The 25,551-nt window shown below is 39.9% G+C and overlaps 2 protein-coding genes across 11 annotated transcripts in view; one reads left to right on the forward strand and one right to left on the reverse strand.

The window, feature by feature from the left end:
- Window positions 1–24,880, forward strand: part of STEAP3 (STEAP3 metalloreductase) — a 109,301-nt gene extending 84,421 nt beyond the window's left edge. For 3 of the 6 annotated variants that reach the window (XM_071216484.1, XM_071216483.1, XM_071216486.1), the window contains exon 5: window positions 20,029–24,880. In XM_071216484.1, the coding sequence (XP_071072585.1) occupies window positions 20,029–20,364 (336 nt within the window). In that variant the 3' untranslated portion in view covers window positions 20,365–24,880. Of the gene's footprint in view, window positions 1–1,929; window positions 3,066–6,225; window positions 6,345–20,028 lie in introns of those variants that run through there. The other 3 variants (XR_009186621.2, XM_058301111.1, XM_071216485.1) reach the window with 3 other exon arrangements.
- C7H2orf76 (chromosome 7 C2orf76 homolog) overlaps window positions 1–25,551 on the reverse strand; it is a 72,164-nt gene that overhangs the window by 26,743 nt on the left and 19,870 nt on the right. For all 5 annotated transcript variants that reach the window (XR_011649290.1, XM_058301113.2, XM_012529374.4 and 2 more), the window contains exons 4-6: window positions 18,201–18,251; window positions 13,666–13,703; window positions 6,627–6,708 (exon numbers count right to left, since the gene is read on the reverse strand). Coding sequence is in view for 4 of the 5 variants with exons in the window: in XM_058301113.2 (XP_058157096.1) it covers window positions 6,627–6,708; window positions 13,666–13,703; window positions 18,201–18,251 (171 nt within the window). In the remaining variant the exon portion in view is untranslated. The remainder of the gene's footprint in view (window positions 1–6,626; window positions 6,709–13,665; window positions 13,704–18,200; window positions 18,252–25,551) is intronic.

The following is a 25,551-nucleotide window of genomic DNA, read 5'->3' on the forward strand; positions in this document are numbered from 1 at the left end:
CCGATAAATAAATTGCTGGCTCATCCTTTCGTCTTACTATCAAATGAAATCAAGCAGGAATCTTGCAAGTACATCTGCGGATCACTTTAATACTGACTCTCAAGTTTAATGAAATGAACACAACCTGGACATTCAAACTTTGGGTATAAATTAATCATTTTTATAATGCTTCCAAACAGGTCAAATCTTTAACAGAAAAAAAAAGAATAACTTTAAAAGATAAAATATAAGAAAAACAATTTTACGTGTAAAATCTTACCAATAATTCAATGCAATGCATTTAAATTCATCAACTAACTTAATAAATGTATCTACTGACAAGTACTTAACTAACGGGTGCTTTCCAAGTCTCTTGTCAGCACCAAAGTGGTAGTACAGGCATGCCTTGGAGATAAGGTGGGCTGGGTCCAGACTACCACAATAAAGCAAATATAGCAGTAAAGCAAGTCGCATGAATTTTTTGGTTTCCCAGTGCATAAGAAAGTGGTGTTTACACTATACTGCAGTCTATAAAGCATGCAATAGCATTATGTCAAAAAAAGCAATGTACATATCCCATTAAAATGTGACACTGAGACATGAAGTGAGTACATGCTGTTGAAAAAATGACAGCATACAGACTTGCTCAATGCAGGGTTGCCACAAACTTTCAGTTTGTAATAAACACAGTTATCTGTGAAGTGCAATAAAACCAGGTATGCCTGTATCAGGCAGGGCAACTCCCGGAGAAAACAAGAGCATGTGCTCCACTGTGGTAGAGATATTAACAACTGGGGAAGACTCTAATGTGACATTAATTGCAGATTATTGGCAAGAAAAAAAAAAAAAAAAAAAAAAAAAATATATATATATATATATATATGAAGGGACAGGTGTGGTTTATGTGGCAATTTGAGAGCAAAAGGACAACGATTCATGCTCTCTTCTACTCCAGGAATATATCTTGCCAGGTTTCACAAAATCCTAATTAAAAAGTCATTTAAAGTTGTGCTCACAGCTGAGTGTTATTTCTAGCATTTCACCAAACGAGGTCAGCAATCCAACGAAGGGGGTCCGAGCACGGTGCTTTTTATTTCATTCTTGCTTCAAATGTCAGTTTTACAGCTGCAGTTTGAAGAAAACAAATAGTAAAGCCTGACCTTTGGCAGCCTGGACACATGCCTGCTGTTTCCACCAGGGCGAGAGGAGGGCAAAAGGGAAGAGCAATCTGTGGGGGTGACTCAGGATCGCTTGCTCTGGAATCCCCAATTCCCTGAGCCCACTACCTTTTTACTTAGCTCCGGACTGCGGCCCTGTTAGGACAGTCGCGTGGAGAACAGCCACCTCAACATACTGTCAGAGGAAGAGGTATGTGTATTTTGCCCTAAGATACCACTACTCAAAGAATGGGAAAGGAACCAAAGCCTGAAGGAAACACAGATCAAACAGGACCCCGATGACGCGAGAGCCAGAGAATCCTCTGATATTGCTAAACATGTGAGATAACCAAAAAGTGCGAGGCTCGCAGAAGGGTTCAGGCTGGGGGCAGATGACAGACATGGCACTCGAGATGAATACAAACCACACGGGAGTTTGAGAATTATTATAGGATCCAGGCTGCTGTGAACTACTCCCTCAAACGCCACTTAAGGGTTGGCCCACTGTGTCTCGTTTTAAAACATTTCCTATAAAACACAACTGGCTTTAGAAGAATTACCTTGCTACAGTTTCTTTCCTAAACTGGAGAGGATTCAAAAGATAACACTTGTAGGATGTGGCAAAATAGAGATAAAATACCACTAAAAAATCTCACATTACAAGCAAATGCATTATTTAGGAGTCCAAATAACCAAAATCTCAAAGTAAAAAATCCTTAAATTATAAATAACAATTCTAGCAATGCCCTCTTCTTCCTCACAAAAGGCAAATCGTTTTCATTGTTTATTTTAGTACAAAATCCACAAGCAGGGAAGCGGATGTGGCTCAATGTGGACACCCTCCTACCACATGGGACGTCCCGGTGCCTCCTAAAGAAGACGAGCAGACACCACACCTGCCACAACGAGCAGATGCTGCACTGCCACAGGTAAATGACAACTAAACGAGCAGATGCCACAGCCAGCAGACACCACAACTCATGGGGAGCAGATGTGGTTCAGGCCATTGGGCACTCACCGCCCACGTGGGAGGTCCCAGGTCCGGTTCCTGGAGACTCCTGGAGAAGGTGAGCAAACAATGAGCAGACAGACGAGAGAACCAACCGGGGGAAGGGAGGAGATGGGATAAATTTAAAAATAATAATAATAATAAATCTTTTTTAAAAATCCACAAGCATAAACTTCCAGTGACAGCAGGAGGAGAATACGCAATGGGTATCTGCGGTGAAGACAGAGGGCCAGCGTATGAACTGGAGAATTTTTCCATGTGAAATAACCTTCAAACACTTTTCTTCTCCCTAATCCCTCCCCTCCCCCCACAAAGCCTTTCTTTTCCTTTCATGCCTTCTGCAGAAAAGTCAGAATGATAAATTTGTTACACAGGCATTATTCCCGTGGCAACTGGCTGTGATATCAGAATGGCAGCTCTGCAGCGAGATCGAGTGGTTAAAAGGGATGGAGTGATGACTTAGAATTGTTCTTTTAAACCTCTTTTAAAAACTGAACCAGACACAGCACTGAAGGATGGAAAATTCCCTAGAAAAATCGCACACTTCAGGTATCTCTTTTACAACTCCAGTCCCACTTAGAATTTTCTGTTGCTCTCCACAGACCATCCTTTCCTTCCCTAGGCAACAAAGAGGCAGCCTTCAGGAGAAGCCAGGGCTCCAGGGAGGGTCTCAGGGTCGCCGGGGCCAGGGCTGCGGAGCTTGCTGGGCCGGAGGGCAGTGCCAAGTTCTCATGCTACCCTGAGACTAGATCAGAGAGCCGGGAAAGGAGCTGACCCTGATCAAAAACCCTGATGGTGGTGAAGGGAGCACAACCCGCGAACATAATTAACAGCACGGAAATATATATACAAATGTGGTTAAAAGGGGAAATGTTAGGTTGTATATATGATAATAGAAAATAAAAATTTTTTTAAAATCAGTTGAACTGCAGTATATAATCAGTGAGCCCTAAATTAAACCATGGACTATAGACAATAGTACAATTTATAAAAATATGCCTTCCTCAACTGTAACAACTGTACCACACCAAGGCAAGGTGTTCACAAGAGGGTGGTATATGGGAATCCTTTCCTAATGAAAACAAACAAAAACACCTATGGCCTTAAAACAAGAACCGCAGAAAAGGATTCGACTCTTTTACGGGTGGTGCATCACACAAGCACGACTGGAACTAATGACAATTAAATCAACAACTCAATGTTTTAATAAAAGTCAAAAATGTTTGCCAATCTCCTTCTCAAGAAGTTTCCAAATAATAAAATGACATGTATTTTTGAGGAACTTATACATGCATTATATCAGATGCTTTCCGCCCATTATTTCACTCAACCCTTACGACAACCCTCTGAAAATGGTTTACTTATTCCCATTTTCACAGAAAATCATACAGAAGTACAGAGGGGCTTACAGAAGGTCACAAAACAAGCAATATGCAGAGTCCTCATTCAAACCAATTTTCTCAATATGAAGAATTTTAAAGTTAGTTCCTTAATATATAAGAGATGCAAGTAGACTGTAAAAAAACACAACCTTTTTAATACTATAAGAACATGTAGAAAATATGGATACGAAAGGAAAAAATCAATTACTGGCAATGCCACCCCCCACCACAGAAATTATTTCTATAATTTTGATATTTAGTCTTTTCTCCATATACACATGCAAATGTGTAAGTATATACATTTTTATATAATAATGGGATCACACAATATATTTTTATTTCCATTGAGGAAATAAAGTTCTACATCAGTCATTTACCCACCACTCCTTTGGGATCACAATTTTTGGGGAGTCACAGAGCTTGAGGAAGTACATCCCATTTGCTCAGTCATGGTCTTGTTGGACAAACCGACTTACAGCAAGTCCAGGGTAGTCATACCTTCCTCAACAGTGGTACAGCAGAGAAGCCATCTCCCCTGGATACCACCATTTTTTTCATATCTGCTAATCTGATAATAATAATTGTTGCTTGCCCGAGGTCAGACAGATAGTTAAGGGTCAAATTCAGCTTTTGAACCCAAGTACTAATCCTCAACCACTGACCTATGCTACTTAAAACAGTATCTGTTATAATGTGCAGTTCTCTCATTTTTAATAACGTTGAGCTTCTTTTTTCATATGTTAACTATTTTTCTTGTCAACAGAATTTCTTACTCATCTTTTTCAGATTAAGAGTCCTTAATAAAGTCACCTATTTATCTGTCCCATCTACAAATATTTTTTCAGTTTATCACTTCCCTTTCTTTTTAAAATCTTATTGTATTAACATATATTTAACATAAAATTTGCCATTTTGACCATTTTTAAGTCTATAATTTGGTGACAATTTCATTCATGATATTGTGCTTCTGTTATCACCATCTATCATCAAAACTTTTTCATTGCCCCAAACTTGTTGCTTCCCTTTTAACTCTGTTTACATTTTTTAGTTTTTATGTGGTCAGATCTACCACTTCTTAGGGTTTCTGCCTTTGAGGTCATGCTTAGAAAGTTCCTCTTCCAAAAGATGAGAAAACTACTGATCTCAATTTTCTTCTATCATTTATATGGTTTTATTTTTTACTTTAAAACATTTAATCCATCTAGAATTTACTTTGGGGTAAAGGCTGAGACAAGGATTTAACATCTTTTTCCAAATGGTTGGGCAATGGCTCAACATTATTTCTGGCTCATTCATTCTTTCCCCACTCATTTGAGACATCAACTTTATCATATTGTGAAGTCTTACTTCTGTTTTTTTTTTTTAGTTTGTTTTGGGGTTTTCTGGTCTGTTCCATGGATTTATATGCCAGTTCTTGCATCAATACCAGTCTGTCATATTTATCATAACTTTACAATACATTTTAACAGCTAAGTTCTAGGTACTACCTGCCTCAGTTACATTGGTGCATAGGAAGAAATCAATGCCAAATTAAAAAGCATTTTATAAATAACAACAAATGTATGTATTCAATATATGGAAAAAATCTGATTCTAGCAAAGAGTATAGACTTAAACAAGTCTGTGGGTTTCATTACATGATTTTTAAAAGCCTGTCTGTCAGGAATTGACTTTAGTCATGTGTGATTCAAAAATGAATTCCTGGGGAGAGGATTTAACCCAAGCAGTTGAGTGCCTGCCTCCCACATGGGATGCCCTGGGTTTGGTTCCTGGTTCCTCCCAAAGAAAAAACAGACAATGAGCAAAAACAACAAGCCCAAATAAATAAATAAATAATAAACCAGAAAAGCAGACAACGAGTGCATAACAATGAGCAAAAAAATGAGTAAACAGACAAGGGAGCTATCTCAGGGGGGTGGGAGGAGGGGAGAATGTAGTTTTAAAAAAAAGAATTCCTGAATGAAGTACCAGTACATGACTACAAAATGGATTACCCTTGAAAACATTACACTGAGTAAAAGACGCCAGACACAAAAGACCACGTTTTGTATGATTCCATTGATATGAAATGCCTAGAATAGGAAAATCCATAAAGAATGAGGGTATGGAGATTTGGGGAGGAGATGCTGATGGCATGGGGTTTCATTTTGGAGTGATGGAAATGATCTGGAATTAGATAGTGGTGATGGGTGCACAACTCTGAATATATTAAAAACTACTGAACTGTACACTTAAAAAAGGCGAATTTTATGTATGTGAACTGTGCACCAATAAAGCTTTTTTTATTTTTTAAAAAAGGAAAAAAAGTGAATTGCTGTTATATGTGACTAAATTAACTTTAAAAGCCTGCAGGCTTCCTAACGTGGAGCCACTGAAGACTCTTGCTTAACCAACGCACACAAATAATTACGCAGTATGAAGTGTGACTTAGGTTTCAGCATATTCACTGACCACAAACGTATGTCCAGAGCATAAAGCCTTCCACTGCTCAGACATCTCTTAAATCTTCCTTCCCTCTACTGCCGCATTATCTTAAAAGTCTAAGTAGGACTAGAGTGACATCTAATGGTCACAAAGCAAGTAACAGGGCATTTCCATAAAAGAGGACTAGCATGTACAGTCCAGGTTGAAAGGCTAAACTGGGTCCTTTTTCTTCTGCATGTGCTGGGCTCCCGTTTCAAATATGATGGTGTGGTCAGCCCTGAGGGCCGTGGATACTGTCAGAAACCACCCTGCACATTATACCAGCAGCATCTCACCTCATTACCCGACATTAATCCAACCGCGCCCATTTCTCTCAAACCACGGGTTCAAACAAGTAAGTAGACAAGGAACTAACAGCCTGTCAATCACGTAAAATAACCCTCAGTGGAATTCTGAGCATTTCTTCTGAAAAGAACAATCCACATTCTGCACATCTGGAAAGCAGGTATCTCCTGCCCTCAGTCAAATGATTTGAATGTCCATCATTCTCTCCCCTTCCTTGGAATAATTATCGGGTCGTGTAAAGAGCACCAAGGGTAGCATTTACTACACAAATATAATCAGCCAAGCAGCACGACAAGTGTCCCTGCAGCAACTGCAAGGCGGGTGCGCTCACCGATTCCAGCTGCTTTCATAGTGCTGTTGTCTTTTAACAGGAGTCTGTCATCGTCTTCCAAACTCAACACTAGTTCATTTGTCTAAAAAAGGTAAAAAAATAATTTTTTAAAAAATTGCACTTTATCAGTACTTACACGCATTTCATATGGGCAATCTAGCCCACACCCGGCTCCTGTCACTGCAATGGGGCAGTGGCCCATACCCACTGAGCGAGCACCTGTGACGTCTGCACACTATGTGAAGCCTGGGAGACGGAGCCATGGCAGAGGCCACAGCAAGCGCCTCTGACTCCAATCTGGGGTCAAGCACAGACACCACCAATAGCCAGTTGCATGCTCTCAGCAAATTACGTGACCCCTCTGAGACTCAAGTTTCCTCATCTGTGGACAGGGGGAAATCGTGCCTCTTCCCCAGTGCCTTGGGGTGAGGAGGAAATGCAATAAGGGACGGAGACCCCTCAGCAGAGGGTGTCACGCAGGAGGGCTCCCCGAATTCGCTGTCCTTGCTTGCCCAGGAGGAGTCCAGAGGGTAAGGTACAGGCCAGGTTCCATGGCGAGCAGCAACAGAGCTGAGGTTTGAGCTCTGGCCAATCTGACTTCTAAGGGAAGCAAGTTTACCCCAAATGGCCAGAAGTCCACATATCTAAACATGTTGCCCAAGTTAATAAACGTTGGGCCCTGTGGCCACATTTTTTTTTTAAGATTTATTTCTCTTCCCTTTTACCCCCTTCCCCCCACCCCAGTTGTCTCTTCTCTGTGTCTAACTGCTGTGTCGTCTTCTTTGTCCGCTTCTGTTGTTGTCGGCAGCACGGGAATCTGTGTTTCTTTTTGTTGTGTCATCTTGCTGTGTCAGCTCTCCATGTGTGCAGCACCATTCCTGGGCAGGCTGCACTTTCTTTCGCGCTGGGTGGCTCTCCTTACGGGTGCACTCCTTGTGCATGGGGCTCCCCTACGCGGGGGACACCCCTGCGTGGAGTGGCACTCCTCGCGCGCATCAGCACTGCGCATGGGCCAGCTCCACACGGGTCAAGGAGGCCTGGGGTTTGAACCGCAGACTTCCCATGTGGTAGGCGGTCGCCCTAAGCACTGGGCCAAGTCCGCTTCCCCCTGTGGGTATATTAACTGTGATATTTCTCTGTGTGGTTTGGGTACGGTAGATGAGTTTGCTCCCTAATGATATCTGCCAATTCAGTTAAACATCACAAATACGGAAGAAAATTATGAATTGAAATTTGCCCCTACGTAACACAAAGGGGTCACCACTAGTGGGGAACACAGGAATACCTATCAACCAGAATGCCACTGTTAGGTGACATGCGCTATTTCTAGAAGACGGCTGAGAAAAAGTCAATAGAAAGGGCTCTCAGCAGCCAAAACAGAACCCCAGAGGCCATGCTCCATAGTTAAAAGACCTCATTCCAGAGCTTACCAATTTTAAAAATAAATGATTTTTTAAATTTAGGATATATACTCGTGATAAAAATTCTGGAAGTACAAAATATGGGTAGAGAACAAAAAGTAAGTCTCCGCCCAACCCCGGTCCACCAGCTGTCTTCCAGAGAAGCTTTGACTAATCTTGGTGTACCCAGAGATTGTCTTGGTCCCTGCATATGCAATCACAGATGCATATGCAAACCTTTTTCATACAAGGAGCAGCGTATCAGAAGCTCTGATCTCATACCTTACATTTTTCTCTTAAAAACGTAGCTTGAAATCAATCCACATCAGTAAGAGCTGCCTAGTTCTTTATCAAGACTGCAGCGTATTCCACTAAAGGACATATTATTGTTTATTTAATCCATCCCATCGGATGGACAATTGGGCGTGTTCAATATTTTGCTACTAAAAGCAATCCTTCAATGAATATCCTTGTACAATATCAGTTTACACAAGTACAAGTTTTATCTGCAAGAGAAATCCTGCAAGTTGAACTGCTGAGTCTGAGGGTATGTGCATTTTTTATTTTGACACATGTTGCCAAATTACTCCGCAGAGATGCTGTATAATTTATGCTAACAGTACCAATCTCCCAGAGCACCTGTCCCCCCGTAGCCTCACCAACAGCGGTTATCATCAAAACCTAATCTTTGCCAAGCTGAGAGATGTGGGATTAATTACAATCTTAATTTGTATTTATTTTATTAAGAGAAAGACTGCAGATATTTTCTGTACTTATACTTGGGCTGATTTACTTTTTTTTTTTTTTTAATGGAGTGGTGGGTATCTTTATCTGCTAAGGAGATTAGGCCTTTTCTATCATATAAATTAGAAAAATTTTCCCCCAATTTTTGTTTGTATGTTGATTTTTCTTTTACTGTCTTTTTCCTTTTAACTAGAAGGTACTAAATGAATTTTATTGAATAAATTAATCAATGAAGTAAAAGGTATCCATCTTTGATGGTTTCCAGATTTTCTATCATAATTAGAAAGACCTTCCCCATTGCAAGATTTTTTAAATTCCATGTTTTCTTAAAAAACTTAATACATTTCATTCTTTTAAATTTTTTATGATGGAGAATTTTAAATACACAGTGTGTACAGAATAGTATAATGAAACATTCATGTACTCATCACCTGGCTTCAGCAAATCATCAACTTAGGTTCAGTCTCCTTAATCTCTACCACCATCCATGAGTTTCATTTTTCCTATTTAATTAAGTCACTAATCCATTTGGGTATTTATTTTGGTATAAAGAAAAGGATACGGGTTCAACTTAAATGTTGTCCCAGAACAATTTACTGAATTCTCCATCTTTTCCTCATAGGTTCAAATGACATATTTACTATACACTAAATTCCCATATTTATTTGGGTCTACTTTTGAACTTTCAATTCTCTGTCACTGAACTGCCTGTTCATGTGATAATACCACACTGTCTTAATTTTATTTTTTTATAATGTGTCTTAATATGTGATAAGGATCACTCTCATTTATTGTCTTATTCAGAATTTTCCTATTTTTGGTTATTTGTGCTTATGAATTTTATAATCATGTTTTTAGTGTTTGTGTGTATATATACATATATACACACACATACACAACTACTGTTCGTATTCTATTGAGGTGGCATTAAATTTGTTAATTAATTAAGGGAAAACTGGCGTCTTTGTGTTGTTGCATCTTCCTATATAAAATATCTTACATATTTCCATTTATTCTTATTTTAGATCCCTCACAGAATGTTTTACATTTTTTTAAATTGAGGTATATTTCATACAATAAAATGCACAAATCCTAAGAGTTCGGTTCAATGAATTTAGACAACTGAATATTCTCAGTAGAATTTTAGTTTTCTTCTTAAAGATTTTGCATGTTTCTTATAAAATTTATTCCAGGATATGACTTCTTCCTTTCATACACTTTTAATTATAAAAGTATATATCTGGTTTCCAAACTCACAAGATGTTAAGCTAAAAATTTAAAAAGGAAAAGGGAATCAGAATCTGGTGTACTGGCAGCAATGAAAAGTTGCAACCAATAGTCTGAGATAGAAAAACCAAAAATTGACTTAAAATGTTTAGCAATCCTGACCATGAAATACAGGGACAAACAGCCTGGACTATCACCACTGACAATGAGGACATCACTAATGTGCAGCCTAGTTCAACAACTAATGATCACCTGATAAAGAAAAGTTAACTCACTCAGGTTCAGAGTACTCCATTTGATAAAGCAGTGATTCGTAGATCACACTTTTTTGAAGGAAAAGACATAGAGTGCTTAAAATTATCAATTATGCTTACATGTCTACCAAATGACTTTGCCAGTTTTCACAATATCTTAATTTTCCAGAAGAGTAGAAGGAAGTGTTTTAGATAAAATTTTCAAAAGATAACTGAACATTATTAAACGATAAATTTTCAGGATAACGGAAGACTAATTAAGACATACACCAAAGTTTTGGTTTCGAAATCTTTTCAATAAAAATCATTCTGACTTTACAGTCTAATGATTACAATTCATAATAAACCCACACATTTTCCTGATAACCAGAAAGCATATTATGGTAATTATTTGCACTGCACTGTTGATTCACTCATTCAACAAACACTTAGCTCATTATCCAAACAAGCAGCTCTGGTGAGAGCACCCAGATAGCCTTTATATTGTGAAGATAAGAAAAAATTTATGAGGACAATTTATAATTAAAATTAAGAAGGTCTACACATTGAATGGATTGTACAAAGCATGGGGCTGGATAACACGGGGAATCCAGTAGTGGATGATGACCATGGTTAACAGAACAAATATGAAAACGTTCTGTCATGAACTATAACAAATATATAATACTAACACAGGGTGTTAATAATCGGGTGGGTTGGGAGAAAAATACACCAAACATAAGATATAGGCTACAGCTAGTTCATAGTTTGTAACAAATGTTTCACAACCATGCAAAATGTTGGTGATGGGGTGATGTATGGAAACTCTATATGATATGGATGTTTGCTTTGCAAGTTCACTTTTACTATATACTTATTGCTTATGTATGGGGATATATGTATGACATAGATCAATAAAATTTCATTTAAAGAAAAAAGAAAGTCTCTAACACAAAAGATTGGAAGACACAGGAAATGTCTTCTGTGCAGAAGCTGACTGAAGACACAAAGGCCATGTGAAAGGCTCTCTCTGTGGCTAAGGAAGGGGGCTCTGATAGCATAAGGCTTTTATACACCCCAGAAAATGATGTCTTTAGGGATAATCCTTCCTGTGTGTGTAAATCTATTGCAGGTGGACCATCTTTTGATTAGATTACTTCAGTAGGGCATGACCCAGGATGGATTTCAATCCTCTTACTGGAGTCCTTTATAAGTGGGATGAAAGCAGAAAGACAGTGAGAACCCCACAGGAGCAGAGAGAGAAAGCCACAGGAGCAGAGAGAGAAAGCCACAGGAGCAGAGAGAGAAAGCCACAGGAGCAGAGAGAGAAAGCCACAGGAGCAGAGAGAGAGAAAGCCACAGGAGCAGAGAGAGAAAGCCACAGGAGCAAGGAGCTGCAATCAACAGAGTGGGAGAGAGGAAGCCGGAAGCCGAAGCAACACAACCTGGAAAAGAAGCAAGAGATACCTCCCTGTGCCGGGCTTTGAGGAGAAAGCACTGCCTGATGACGCCTGGATCTGAGGCATTGTGTGGCCTCAGAACGGGGAGCTTGTAAGCTAATAAATCCCCACTGCAAAGGCCAACCCATTTGTGGTATGTTGCCTTCAGCAAGGTTAGGAAGGAGGTTGGGTCACTCCTGGCCTGGGGAAGAGAGAATGGGTGAAACCTACGGCATCCTTGTATCCCGAAAAAGTGCATCTTCTGCAACACAGCCCCAGGGACACGTGAGCACTAAATTCTGAGATTCTTTGACAATGGAAATTTACTTTGTTTCCATACACAATCCTTGGTAAAGAAAAGTAAAGCTACCAATCCATAGTGAAAAGACATACCCTCGTGCTACTTTCTTTGTGAATCTGTGGCATATATTTATTTGAAAGCTGACTGAGTTTAAGGAGTGCGTCTATAACAAGAGAAGAGCATGAAAGTAGACAAATGCATAAACACACACCTCATTCTAAACTTGTTATGAACAAGGCACTCTGTTAGGTATTGGAGATATGAAGAAAGAAATACAGTCCCTGATTCTTGTGGAGTTGTTGTAATACAGAGAGAGTACAGTTCATATGGGAAATCCATACAAGGTCACTGAGATCAAAGATAAAAGATCCTCCCATTCTGTCTGTATGAGAAGCCAGCCTTTCTTTGTAGCTTCATAAAAGCATTACTCTAAAAAAGATAAGAAAACAACAGAAATGCACAAAAAACACATAAACAGTGGTCTCTTTGGAACAGGTTAAGATTAAAACAACTTTAGGCCACATGGCCACGGATTCTGTTAAACGACGTTTGTTCCCAAGGGTTACAAGCCTAGACTACTCTTATACACAGCAAGAGTTAAGTCAGAACAAGAGGATTATTTTTATCGGCTTCTGGACCTTTCTTCTTCTGGTAGAGAATTAAGAAAAATCAAAGAGACTGGATGACCTGATAATAAATGGCTTCCTTTAAATGTCACCTGAATTTGCCATTTTATGCCTATTTTCTGTCAAATATTTGCTTGCTACCTAACATGATATACATTTTGTTAAAATTGAAGTTTTTAATGGAAGCAGATGTGGCTTAAGTGATAAGGCCTCCACCTACCATATGAGAGGACCTGAGTTTGATCCCTGGGGCCGCCTGGTGAAAAAGAGAGAGCCTGCCTGCGCAGCGAGCCAGTGCCTGCATGGTGACCCGGGTGCCCACGTGGTAAGCCGAGCGCCCGCAGAGCGAGCTGAGTGCTCATGTGGGTCCCCGCAGTGTGAACCAAGTGCCCATTCAAGGGCCCACGTGGCGAGCCAAGTGCCCATGCAGGTACCCATGTGGAGAGCTGAATGTCCACGTGAGTGCCTACGTGGTGAGCCAGTGCCTGCGCAGTGAGCCGAGTACCACGTGGTGAGCTGAGTGCCACGTGAGTGCCCATGTGGTAAGCCAGTGCCCAAACGGCGAGCCAGGGCCTGCGCAGTGAGCTGAGTGCCCGAGCAGCAAGCTGAGTGCCCGCGCAGTGAACCAGTGCCCAGCAAGATGATGACACAACAAAAGAGAGATGAAGAGGAGAGTCAAGGTGAAGCGCAGCAGAGACCAGGAACTGAGGTGGCACAATCCACATCAGAGGTCCCCAAGGATTGAATTCCCGTGAATCTTAGAGAAGAAAGACAAGAAGAGAAGACAAAAAGAGAAATAGATAGAGAAGATCACACAGCAAATGGACACAGACAGCAAAAACAGCAGGGCGGGGGAGGAAAAGGAAAAAAAAGAATCTAATAAAGGAGACATGACTTAGGTTTTTTTTATTTAATGGAAAAGTAAGTCTGTGTAAAGGACCTCTATAAAATAAAAAATGCTATAATAATGGAAAACATGTTAGGTGTACTTGTGTTTGTTCATCCACTTACTAATTCAACCAATACTGATTACTTCCCACGTGCTAGATACTGTGCATATGGAACATACCTTGGATTTATGTGCTTGATGAATAATTTTGAGTTTATCTGAAAGTAAAAAAAAACAAGTTTGTCTTTTAACACAATTATTCTAAAACTTCATCTCGAATTATTAAATGAGAATGGGGCTGGAGTGCCATGAACTGAGCAATTTCACCGTTGCCTTTGACTAGGCTTGCTTAAAAATCTGTCACACACTAAAAGAAAAATTACCCTTGCAAATCTTAATTAAAATTAAAGACCATGATATAAAGATATTTTAAAGCCTTGATCTTTGACACACTCGGCCATGACTGCCATGACCTGGATCAACTCAGCACATTTCCCTCAGAATAAAAGTGAACCACATAACTCTATCTTATTTTTCTGAGTCACTGACAGCCAGAATTAGCAAAAAATATTAAAAAAAAAAAAAAGTTTACCTTAAATTAAGATATACATTAATAAAAGCAGTTCGGAAAAAAATCGATGAACCTCTCTGAAGAGGTGACAAGGAGGTCACATGATGATAATGAAAAAATTTTACCACTCTCAGAATTAGAACATTGTCAAGAATCCTAGGTAATTTGGGCAAGACAGCTAATGCCCAAAGAATGCCAATAGGCGCCCTCTGGTTTTCAAGCACTACAGGTTCACACTGTGTATTCTGCTTTATTCAATCCTCCCTCACTCCTTAATCTGTTTATCTTGACATCAGGCTACACTGTCCTTTCCCAAGAAGCATTTCTCCACACTTGGTAAAATTTTAACTTTGTAACAATCAGCCCTTAATTATATAATAGACATGGCATTCAGAATTTAGAAAGTTTCCAATTCTTCACTCAGTTTTATTAAACTATTTAATGTATTATGATTACAACGTCTTCATGATTAGGACTGAATAAACTCTCAACCTTAAACTAAAATTCATTTCTATTAATAACACTGTAACGAGGAATTCCAACAGCTACATGAAATAATCTATTTAAAAACAGATCTTGATTTAACTTTGCTTTAATAATACAGAAGAACAGGGTACCTAACCAATGAAGAACTGGCACACTGAATTACCTAGTATTTTAAACAGTCAACTTTCAAGTACCTATTATGATTTTTAATAAAAGGTCAGCATACTATAATTATACAACTCTGTATCTTTAAGAAATAAGAATAAATCTAACCTAAGTAAAATATGCATAGCAGGAATGTAAATATGCCACAAATTATTAAAAATAAGCTAATAACATAGGCAAGAAAATAAACAAATGTGACTTTTGGATTATCTATTATTCAAAATTACCCATTACCCCCTTTTCCTCCCTATAAATAAATATCAATTTATTATTTGAAACATGTTAGAGAAGTCAATAGCAATTTTTAAATAAAAGGAGCTTAAATCTGTTAGAATTAACTTGCAAAACTGTAGTTGGATCTTACTAAATATTAATCATTGGGAAGCTGACGTGGCTCAAGCAATTGAGCTCCCACCTACCACACGGGAGGTCCCAGGTTCAGTTCCTGGTGCCTCCTAAAGATGACGAGCAAGAAAGCGAGCTGATGCAACAGGCAGGCGCAGTGAGCTGACACAACAAGATGACGCAACAAGAGACAAGGAATACATAATGAGAGACACAACAAAGCAGGGAACGGTGGTGGTTCAAACGATTAGGTGCCTCCCTCCCACATGTGAGGTCCCAGGTTTGGTTCCCGGTGCCTCCTAAAAAGAAGACCAACACACAACAGACACAGCAAATGCAAACAACGAGGGGGTAGAGAGAAATAAATAAATAAAACAAGTCTTTAAAAAAAAATTAATCATGTTCTGTATATTTTGCTAATAAGACTTCAAATTAGAAATATCTTTGCTCTAACATGCTCTGTAAACCCAGAATAAAAAGGGCACATTGTTTAGCAAAAAAAAAAAAAAAAAGGCTTATTTTTTTTTTTTCACCAAGTATTTCTCTCCAACAAAAATTGGTGAGACCTGGAGTAAGAAGGAAGAAATGACAAGCTAGGAAAAGATGTTTTATTAATGCCCCTTTCTTTGTTGAATAATTTCCTTAATTTGTTTTTATTCCTCAGGGGAGCAGACGTGGCTCAAGCGATTGAGTGCCTACTTCCCACATGGGAGGTCCCAGGTCCAGTCCCTAGTGCCTCCTGAAAACAAAAACACAAACAACAAGCAAACAAACAAACAAAAAACCAACCCAGGGGTGCCGATGTGGCTCAGTGGTTGAGAGCTGGCTTCCCACTTACAAAGTCCAGGGTTCAATCCCTGGCCCTAGTACCAAAAAAAAATACTCATTATTAACCAAAATATCATCTGTGGATATTGTTTCCTCACTGCAGATTCCTTCAGGAAAGCAACCCCATAAAAATAAAAACATCAGGGAGCAGATGTGACTCAAGCAGTTGCACATCCTCCTCCCTTATGGGAGGTCCCAGGTTTGGTTCCTGGTACCTCTTAAAGATGACAAATAAACAACACAGACAATGAACAAAAACAAAAACGAGCAGAGGACAGATGTGATTCATGCAGCTGAGCATCTGCTTCCCACATGGAAGGTTTCCTGGTGCCTCCTAAAGAGAAAATATATATACATGTATCTTTTACCTGTGGGGCACTAACAAGTTTGCACCAGCAGAGAATCGGCTCACCTCACACTGCCCTATGAAATGCACTATGATCAGCAGCCCATGCTGTACAAAGTGCCCTCATTTATTGCACAGATGGATTTAAAACAAGATCGTCCCTGTGCTTCCAGAATTCATGGTCTAGTCCGGGAATTAACAATCATAGCACTATCATGGTGTGAGTGGTAAATCAGTAATAGATGCGGATGCCAATCAAAGGAGAACAAAACTGAAATTTGCATCCTGCTCTTTCCACTCCCCAATGCCCAATGAAGGGTTCCACTCCCACAGACCATGTAGCAATCCTAGATGACAATGACAGGTGAAAAAAAGTAACACTTGAGCGTCCCTTGCTGCACACAAAGCAGCAGATTGTTCAAGAGCCAAACTCAGACAGAGAGTCCCTTGAGTCGATCAAAACTCTACTGATTCTGTCAATTCTTCACAGACAAATGTGTTCATTTTATCTGCCAGTTCATCTGAAGAGCAGAGAAAGACTAGGACAAAGTGGTGTTAATAAGGTGGAAGAATACAGACTACATTATCTACTGCAGTGATGCTTAGTGACTCAGGATATTCTGATGCTTTCATTATCTAAAACTCATCTTTCAAAATAACCTACATGGAACAAAGGTTTGTACACCTATATATGCACATACAAACACGTGCACCATGCAAAAAGGGACACTGTAGGCAACTATTCCAATTTGAAATGGCATCTGTGGGTTGATTTAAGTTTACGATTATATTTCAAGGCATGGTACTTTCAAAGCCAGGAAAACCACAATTGAGAAGCTTCATATTTAACTTCACCGTGCCTTTTACTCCTTTCTTTCATTCAATATTTAGTGTGTAAATTCTTGACGTCCAATAAATCAAAATACTTTCCACTCTGTGCCTTCAACTTCCACTTGGCTACCCACTCTGGCTTCACAATTAGTCTCTGGGTATTGAAATGCAGATGCCCAGTGGAGACTGTGATTTCAAAGGGTTTGGGGCCATTAGCTGCTCTACTAAATGAGAACAGATTTAAAAGCCACTCCTCTACCCTCTCTTGAAGTAATAGAAAATTTATATTTTAAAATGTCTGCGCCAATTAACAGAATTATTTCCTAGGTACCGCGTAGCTTTCAAGTCCAGTCTCACCAATAACTGCCTTCTCTTCATAACAAAGGATGAAACCCAGCTCCTTGCCCCTTTACTACTTTTTCCCACCCCACCTCCACCCTGCTGTTTGCTGCCTGTGTCCATTCGCTGTGTGCTCTTTCTGTGTCTGTTTCTTTTTGTCTTCTCTTCTTGCTTTCTCCTCTAAGCTTCACCACGATTTGATCCTGTGGCTCTCCAATGTGGGAAAGAGGTACCCTGTCACTTGGGCCCCCTCAGTTCCTGGTCTCTGTTGCGTATCGCCTTGACTCTCCCCCGCATCTCTCTTTTGTCATTACTTGCCACGCGGGCCTGGCTCGCCTTTACCAGGAGGCCCCGGGGATGGAACCCTGGTCCTCAGTATGGGAGATGGAAGCTCAGTTGCTTAAGCCACATCTGCTTCCCCATTACTACTCTTCTAAATCACCAGCTGTGACATATAAAACTACTGTTAATTCATGCCCTGCCCAAGGGATTGGGTTTTAAATGTTAAATCTCTTCTTTCAGTTTTTGTTTTTAATCATTTTCCCCTTTCTGATTCTCTGTTAAAGAAAGTCCTTTTGGTTTTGCCAACTCTGCTATTTCACACAAATATGCTCTTCTAGTCACCGTTCCAGTGTACTTTAACAATATATGAGAACTGCTAAATTCCTAAATAAACTTCAAAACTGGTTTCTATCTACAGACAATAAACTCATTTTTGAAAACTGAATTTAAATTCCTATCAACATAAAACTAATGGGAAATTACATTTATATATGTTTTGAAAGAATAAGAGAAATTGGTTACCATATTTATAATTTCTGAATGGTGGTGGCAGGCTGGTCCTTAAAGGGACATCTGTAAGAGAAAGGTTCTTTTTATTATAAAATATTCACATAGACATTCACAGAATATGCATAGTCTTTTGATTCTGTTTTCTTACTCCTATAGATGAAACTACTTTTAAAAAACTGATAGAACACAAAATGAAGCTTAAAAAGGTCCTCAAAATCCAAAGATCTTCTAAAACAGTGGAGCCATTTATAAGACATTAGACTTTTATCATCTGAGATAAGAATTCAGTAACTACTACATTAATTGGGGGAGCAGATGTGGCCCCAGCAGTTGGGCACCCGCCTGCCACACAGAAGGTCCTGGGTTCAGTTCTCAATGCCCCCTAAAGAGGACAAGCAGAAAGAGCAAGCAGACAACGGACAGACGAGAAAGCCATCCTGGGGCGGGGCGGGGGGAAGTAAGAAACTGGCATTTTTCAGCTACAATAGCATCTACATACACTTGAAATATAGAACATATATATGTGAGACATTCTTTATTTTCTATACAGTTGATGTTGGTTTAGCAAGTGAATGAAAGAAACCCTTGAGGGACTCTGGCCAGTAGTGGGAACTAATGGCCTAAACCAATTTTACTTATCTAGACTCACATAGCCCACAAATGCCTCCGATGTACTTGCTCAGGCAAGAACAAAAGCAAAACAAAACAAAATCAGAATGGATCTTCTTTAAAAACATTGTTCCATTTCACCTAATGAAAGAAGTTGTTGATGTGGGAAGAGTATGGGGTGTGGAGAGTGGGACATATGGAAGGAAACCTCTTATCTTTTTTAATGTAACATTTTGTGTGACTTACGTGTTTTCTAAAAAAAAGATAATAAAAATATAAAATAAAAAAAAACATTCTTCCAAATATTAGTGGTAGTTTTAATTAATAATTTCTGATGGTACAACCCCTACAGAGGGTAATTTGGACACAGACAGCAAACAGCAGGGTGGAGATGGGGTGGGAAGAAGAGTAGTAATGGGGCAAGGAGCTGGGTTTCATCCTTTGGCTATATATATATATATCTAGTCAAATTATGTATGCATATACTACCCCTTGAGCCAACGATTCCACTTTGGAGAACGTAAGGTCAAGATAATGTTTGCACACGTTGTGTGTGTGAGAAATGACATTCATAGAAGGATAGCAATTGCAGCACTGTTTGCAATAGCAAATGCTTAGAAAAATCCAAATGCCCATCAATGGAGTGCTTGTTAAATAAATTATGGTATACCCAAACAATGAAATGCATTTTACCGTAAATATATATATATATAACCATAAATATATATATATATAAAAGAAGGAAGCTCTCTAAGCACTAATATGATAAGATATTCAACCTATGTTAAGGGTAAAGAAAGAATAAGGGAGAACATTTATTTTTAGTAAGCCACCTTTTAGTAATGAGGGGGAAATAAGAATATATACATGTATTGCTTGGACAGGCACAGGTCACTCTGGAAAGAAACCTAAGAAAGGGTGCTTGGTGGGTACTGTGGGGAGTTGGGGGGCAGGGCCTGCACCCTGGGCAGGGAAGGGACGGGGTGGGAAGGGTGCTTTTCACTACATTCCTTTTCACACTTTGATTTTAAAACTACATGATTTGTGTTACTCTGTTAAGGAAAACTTAAAAAAGAAACCCACCTATCTTCCTTAGAAAATGTGTTTTTTAAGAACACTTTTTAAAAGGACTTTTAGAGGTCAAATACATTCTAAAATTAAAAGATCGTGCATTCATGTGTGTTTACGCTCTCCCTTCTGTTCTTCTGGTTTTTTCCCTGGCCTCTCACAGGTTCCTTACACGCATGGGTTGATCAGTCCACAGCTGAAGACTCAAGGGGAGCCTCTGCAAATCGTGAGAGTTCCCTCTTTGTGCAGAATTCTCTGTTCTCCAAGACCCTGCCCTGTGAGCTCTGCAGGCTCCACTCAGCCACTCAGGCTCCACTGTGAACCCTCCCCTCCAGGCTGCCAGCGCCGGCTCCTAAACCCCTGGCTCCCACCAGGCTCCACCTGGATTTCCCCTCCCGGCTGCGTGGCCTGGAAACTCTCCCGAGGCAGTGAGCTGGCACAGGCAGACACCACCTTGCTGGTTTCCCTCTCTCGGGGACCACTGCCCTGCTCTACCTGATGTCCAATCTCGGAATTGTTTCAAATACTTTTGTGAAGGGTTCTTCGTAAATATATTAGGCTTTGTGAGCCATATGATATCCCAACTATTCCTACCATTGCAGCACAAAAGTAGTATAGACAATATATGAGCAAACGGCTATACGAAAGGCTATGTTCTAAAACAGTTTCATTCACAAAATCAGGCAGCAGGTGAGACTGGACAACAGGCTACAGTTTGCCAATCCCTGTCATGGTAATCTGGCCAAAAATATTTAACCTGAATCTAAGCATGAGAAAACAATCAGACACATCCAGATTGTGGGACACGGCACAAGACACTTGTCTGTCCTTAAAAAAAAACCAATATAAAAATAATAATAATAATAATAATAATAATAATAGCGTGGTGGTGTTCCAGATTAAAAGACACACCCTGGGGAGCAGGTGTAGCTCAGTGGTTTGGGCACCTGCCATGTATAAGGTCCCAGGTTCATTCCCCAGTACCTCCCTGAAAAAAAAAATACATGCCTTGCCAAGGAAAAAGATAGAGAAAAAACTTAAATGCATATTTCAAAGTAAAAATAAGCAAGTCAGAAAAGGCTACCGACTGCATGATTTCAATTATATGACATTCTGGAAAAGGCAAAATTATGGACAATAAAAAGATCAATGGTTGCCAGGGGCTTTTGGGGAGGAGAAAAAACATGAGTACGTGGCGCACAGGGGATTTTTAGAGTAGCAAAACAATTCTGTATGATACCGTAATAGTGAATACATGACATTATACATTTGTCAAAAAAACAATAGAACTTTAGAGCACAAAGAGTGACCCACGATGTATGCAAAGTAAAAGAAAAAATATATATCATTTAGGAGATCATGGAGTCCCAGGAAAGAATGCAGATTATGACAAGAGATTCTAGCTATATTGCAAAGGTAAAGGAGAAAATGTGCTGACATGACTAATTAAGAAATGAATAAATTCTGTAAGTCTCAAGGCAAAAGGAACTGACATAAGCTCTGTACTCTGGTTGATAGCAAACTGTGTCCCATAGGGGCATGCGTTAACAATTCTGATACTACTATATCCCATACATACAGATACTAGAACTGAACAAATAAGTGAGAGCAGCCAGTCACAAAAACCACATACTGCAGGATTCCATTTATATGAAATATCCAGAATAGGCAAATACAGAAAGATAGAAAATAAAGGACAGTTACCTAGGGTTGGGGATTTCATGGGGAAATGCAAAATAAGTGCTCATCAGGGTGGGGCTCCTTTCGGGAGTGATGCAAATTCTGAAATTCATTGTGCTACTAGTTATACGAGTGTATGACTATAGTAAAAACCATTGCCTTATATGCTTTAAATGGGTGAACTGTATAGTATATAAATTACATCAATAAAGCAGTTTTTTTTTTTTAAAAAGGCATGACTTTTTTTGATTCTTGATTAAACCCTAGGTCAAAACAAATATACAAACAAATAAAACAACAACGTCAAAAAAAAGAGGACATTAATGGAGTATCTAGGGAAAGTTGAGTATGAACCGTAGATTCGATAATATTATTGCATCATTGTGGGACAAGGGTGGTGTGGTTATCTAAGAGAACATTCTTTTCTCAGGAGATGCATGCTATATTAGGGGCAAATACCATGACACCCGTGCCTTACTTTCCAAAGGTTCAGATGGTTCTAGTAAAATAGGAAAGCCTCTATGTGTGTGTGTGTGGGAGGGGGGAAGAGAGGGGAGGAGGGGCAAGGAGAGGTAAGGGGGACCGGAGAGAGAGAAAGAGAGGGAGAGAGAGGGAGAATGCGTGGAGAAAGGGAGGAGAGAGAGCAAGCAAGCATGCAAATAAGACAAAAGGTTGACAACTGGTGAATCTAAATGAAGGTTCATTATACTATTCTTTTTAACTCTGTGGTAAAGTGGAAATTTTTATAAATCAAAACTTCAGGGCAAAATAAAAAGCTTCACCTCAGGAAATTCTGTGCTAGCTGCCCTGTGGGGAGTTACCAGGCAATCACTAGCCGGGAGGCCCTGGTTGGTTAGCAATGGCCTAAGCTGACCCGAGGGACAGGCTGGCGTGGTCCTGCTGTGGTGTCCACTGGGGCAAGGATCCAGCTTCGCGGGGTCCTGAGCCGCGTATCGGGAAAGAGCTGGCCTTGGAGGAAGGAAGCCCAGAATTCCAGTCTGAGCCTCAGTTACTCTCTATGGAAAAAAGTGATGGTCGTGACGGCCAATTCTCATAACTAACGTCCTAAGATTTACATAATGTATATATACATCTCCTGTCATAAAAGAATACTGTGACCCCGGGAAGACCCACCTTCTCCTGCCACTGTAGGAGTCTGAAAATGACGTCTTCTTCTCAAGGACTTCAAGAAGAACATATTCTACCATACCAAGAATTCACAGCATGCACTACATCAAGACTAAGGAACACTGAAACCCAAAATACACACCAAGATTTTTAAATAAAAATGTAGGAATTTGTTTTTATTTTGAAATCTGAACACAGGCGTTTGGTGAGGTCCTTCCAAAGGTAGGACACTCTACACAACATGATCTTAGCTTCAGTATGAACTCTCAATTTCCCCCTAATAATTAAGAACAGAGCATTAAAAATTTATATTCTATATGTAATCTGATAAAGTGACTTTATGGACTAATTATGCTCCTCCTATGAAATCTTTACAATAGTCATTTACAACCAGGCTCACTAGACTGAGGCTTCTTTCTGCCTCTACAAACTCTGCCTACTCCTTAATTGAGTAATACTTAGTAAAATCATACAAAATTAGAACAAAAAAAGGTGAGGGAAAAGAGTCTGGAGAATTCAGTCAGTCAGCGAGTGAAATATCAAGCACGCACTACATTTTAGGAAGTTAGCTATCCACACCTACACTGCACATGTGAAAACCCAGGTCTGATTTCTGGGTAACATTCTCTAGAAATGGGATCTGAGCTCCTCAGAGAAATGGCTGATTCCAGGGCTGGGGCAGAGAAAGAAGACAAGCTGGGAACATCTCCTGTGTCAAAAAGCGAGGATGTACTTAAAGAGAGGGGAGGGCAAGTTCAAAAGGATGCAGGGGCCAGGTTGAAGGGGTTCCCACTGGCCAAAACGGGGACATTTTTTTTTTTAAGATTTATTACTTATTTTCCCCCTTCCCCTCCTCCTGTGCTGCTGTTTTTGCTGTCTGTGTTGTCTTCTCTTCTCATTTTCTCTCCTGTAGGATTCACTAAGATTCAATCCTGAAGACCTCTGATGGGGAGAGAGGTTCCCTATTACCTGCACTACCACAATTTCTGTGGCACTTCACCTTGACTCTCCCCTTGTCTCTCTCTTGCTGTGTCATCACCTTGCTGCATGACTCACTTGTGCAGGACACTGGCTCATCACATGGGCACTCATGTGGGCACTGGCTCACCCCATGGGCACTCACGCAGGCACTGGCCTGCCAAGTGAACATGCTTTCTCTTTTTTTCTTTTTCACCAGGAGGCCCCAGAGATCAAACCCAGGTCCGCCCATATGGTAGGCGGAAGCTCTATCAGTTGAGCCACATCCACTTCCCCAAAATGGGGACAATTTGAGCATGGAAATAAAAAAGAACAAAGGATTTATAAACTTTTTGAATAAAGTAAGAACTCTTGAGTCCACAGTGATATACGGGATTGGTTAAATCAGTGGGAGAGAAGGCATACAAACCCTTCTTTACTGTAGAAAGCCAACTAATAAATGTAACAGGAATGATGGAACTAGAAAATCACCATTTGCCAATCATCAGCATAATCAATTCACGCAAGAAGCATCAAAGAATGCTAGCCCAGTTGGTGAAAGCTTGAGAAGTAACAGCATATTCACACAGTCTCAGATGATACCTTCACATTGAAGATATTTTCAATGACAATCACAATTTACAGTGAAGAAACCTGGCGGACACCACTTTAACCAATGAAACAAAATCAACTTTGCCAGAGTCAACAGTTCATGGCTCCTGGTATGAAGAAGGTAGCATTCCCTCTAAGGTATCCTGCCAAAAAGGTATGGCCTGAATCTAATCATGAGAAAACATCAGACCAACCCAACTGAGCGACATTCTACAAAATAAATGGCATGCACTGTTCGAAAATGTCAGTGTGATGAAATACATTAAAAGACTCAAGAAGTGTTCCAGATTAAAACAACTGAATACAATGCTATAAAAAGGCATTATTGGGACAATCACCAAAATCTCAATAAAGTCTGTAGGTTAGATAATGGTCTCTGATTTTGATCATTGTACTTTGGTTATGTAGGGGGATTCCTTGTTTTAAGTAAACACACACTGAAATATTCAGGGGTAAAGGAGTATCATGTCAGCAACATACTTTCATATGGTTCAGGAAATCAAATAGATGGGAGGCAGAAGGGAAGAGAGAAGGAATAGAAGAAGGAAAGTAGGGGAAAGGAAGAGAGGGGGCAATATATAAGAACTGAAAAAAAAAAAAAAGTCATCTTTTGGGAATCTAGGTGAAGAGTATCCAGGAACTCTGTCCTGTTGTTAGGACTTTTCTGTGAGTCTGATATTGTCAAATGTTTTTAAAAAAAACTAAGTTGGATATAAAGCAATGCATTTATCAAAACTCATGGAACAATACACTAAGATTTGCACATTGCACCACAGATAAATTTGACTTCATTTGGGGAAGAAAGCTCATTTGAGATGTTTTAGCAGATGTTCATGATTAGAACATGTCGATAACTGCAAAAAAAAAAAAAAGGTTAGAAACCAGTCAAGGACCTATCACAGTAAAGACTACCTCCATCCCTACTTTTTGAAATTGAAAATGATTAACTAGCACCAGCTAGCCTATTCATGGATCAGAGACCACAACGGCCACTGGCTCTTGTGGTTTCCTAGCTGAATGATCTCAGCTACCTTCCTGCCACACTCCCCCATGAGGGCCTGTGTGCTCAGCTGCAGAATGAAATCAGCTACACTCCCTCACTAATCAAACTCCAAATACATGAACTTGTCACAAGCAAATCTAGACCTTAAATTTTTTTTCAATAAAAAAAGGGGAGATGGGGAGACACCAAACATGATGGTAACAATCCCTGGTGAGGGTGCACCCTACTAAGTGAGAAGGCTTAGGGGAGGCACTGTGGCTGATGTCGAGGCCCAGAACAGAAGCTAGCCTAGGAGCTGGCTGAGAA

Source organism: Dasypus novemcinctus, chromosome 7 (assembly GCF_030445035.2).
Source record: "Dasypus novemcinctus isolate mDasNov1 chromosome 7, mDasNov1.1.hap2, whole genome shotgun sequence".
NCBI classification, from domain to species: domain Eukaryota; kingdom Metazoa; phylum Chordata; class Mammalia; order Cingulata; family Dasypodidae; genus Dasypus; species Dasypus novemcinctus.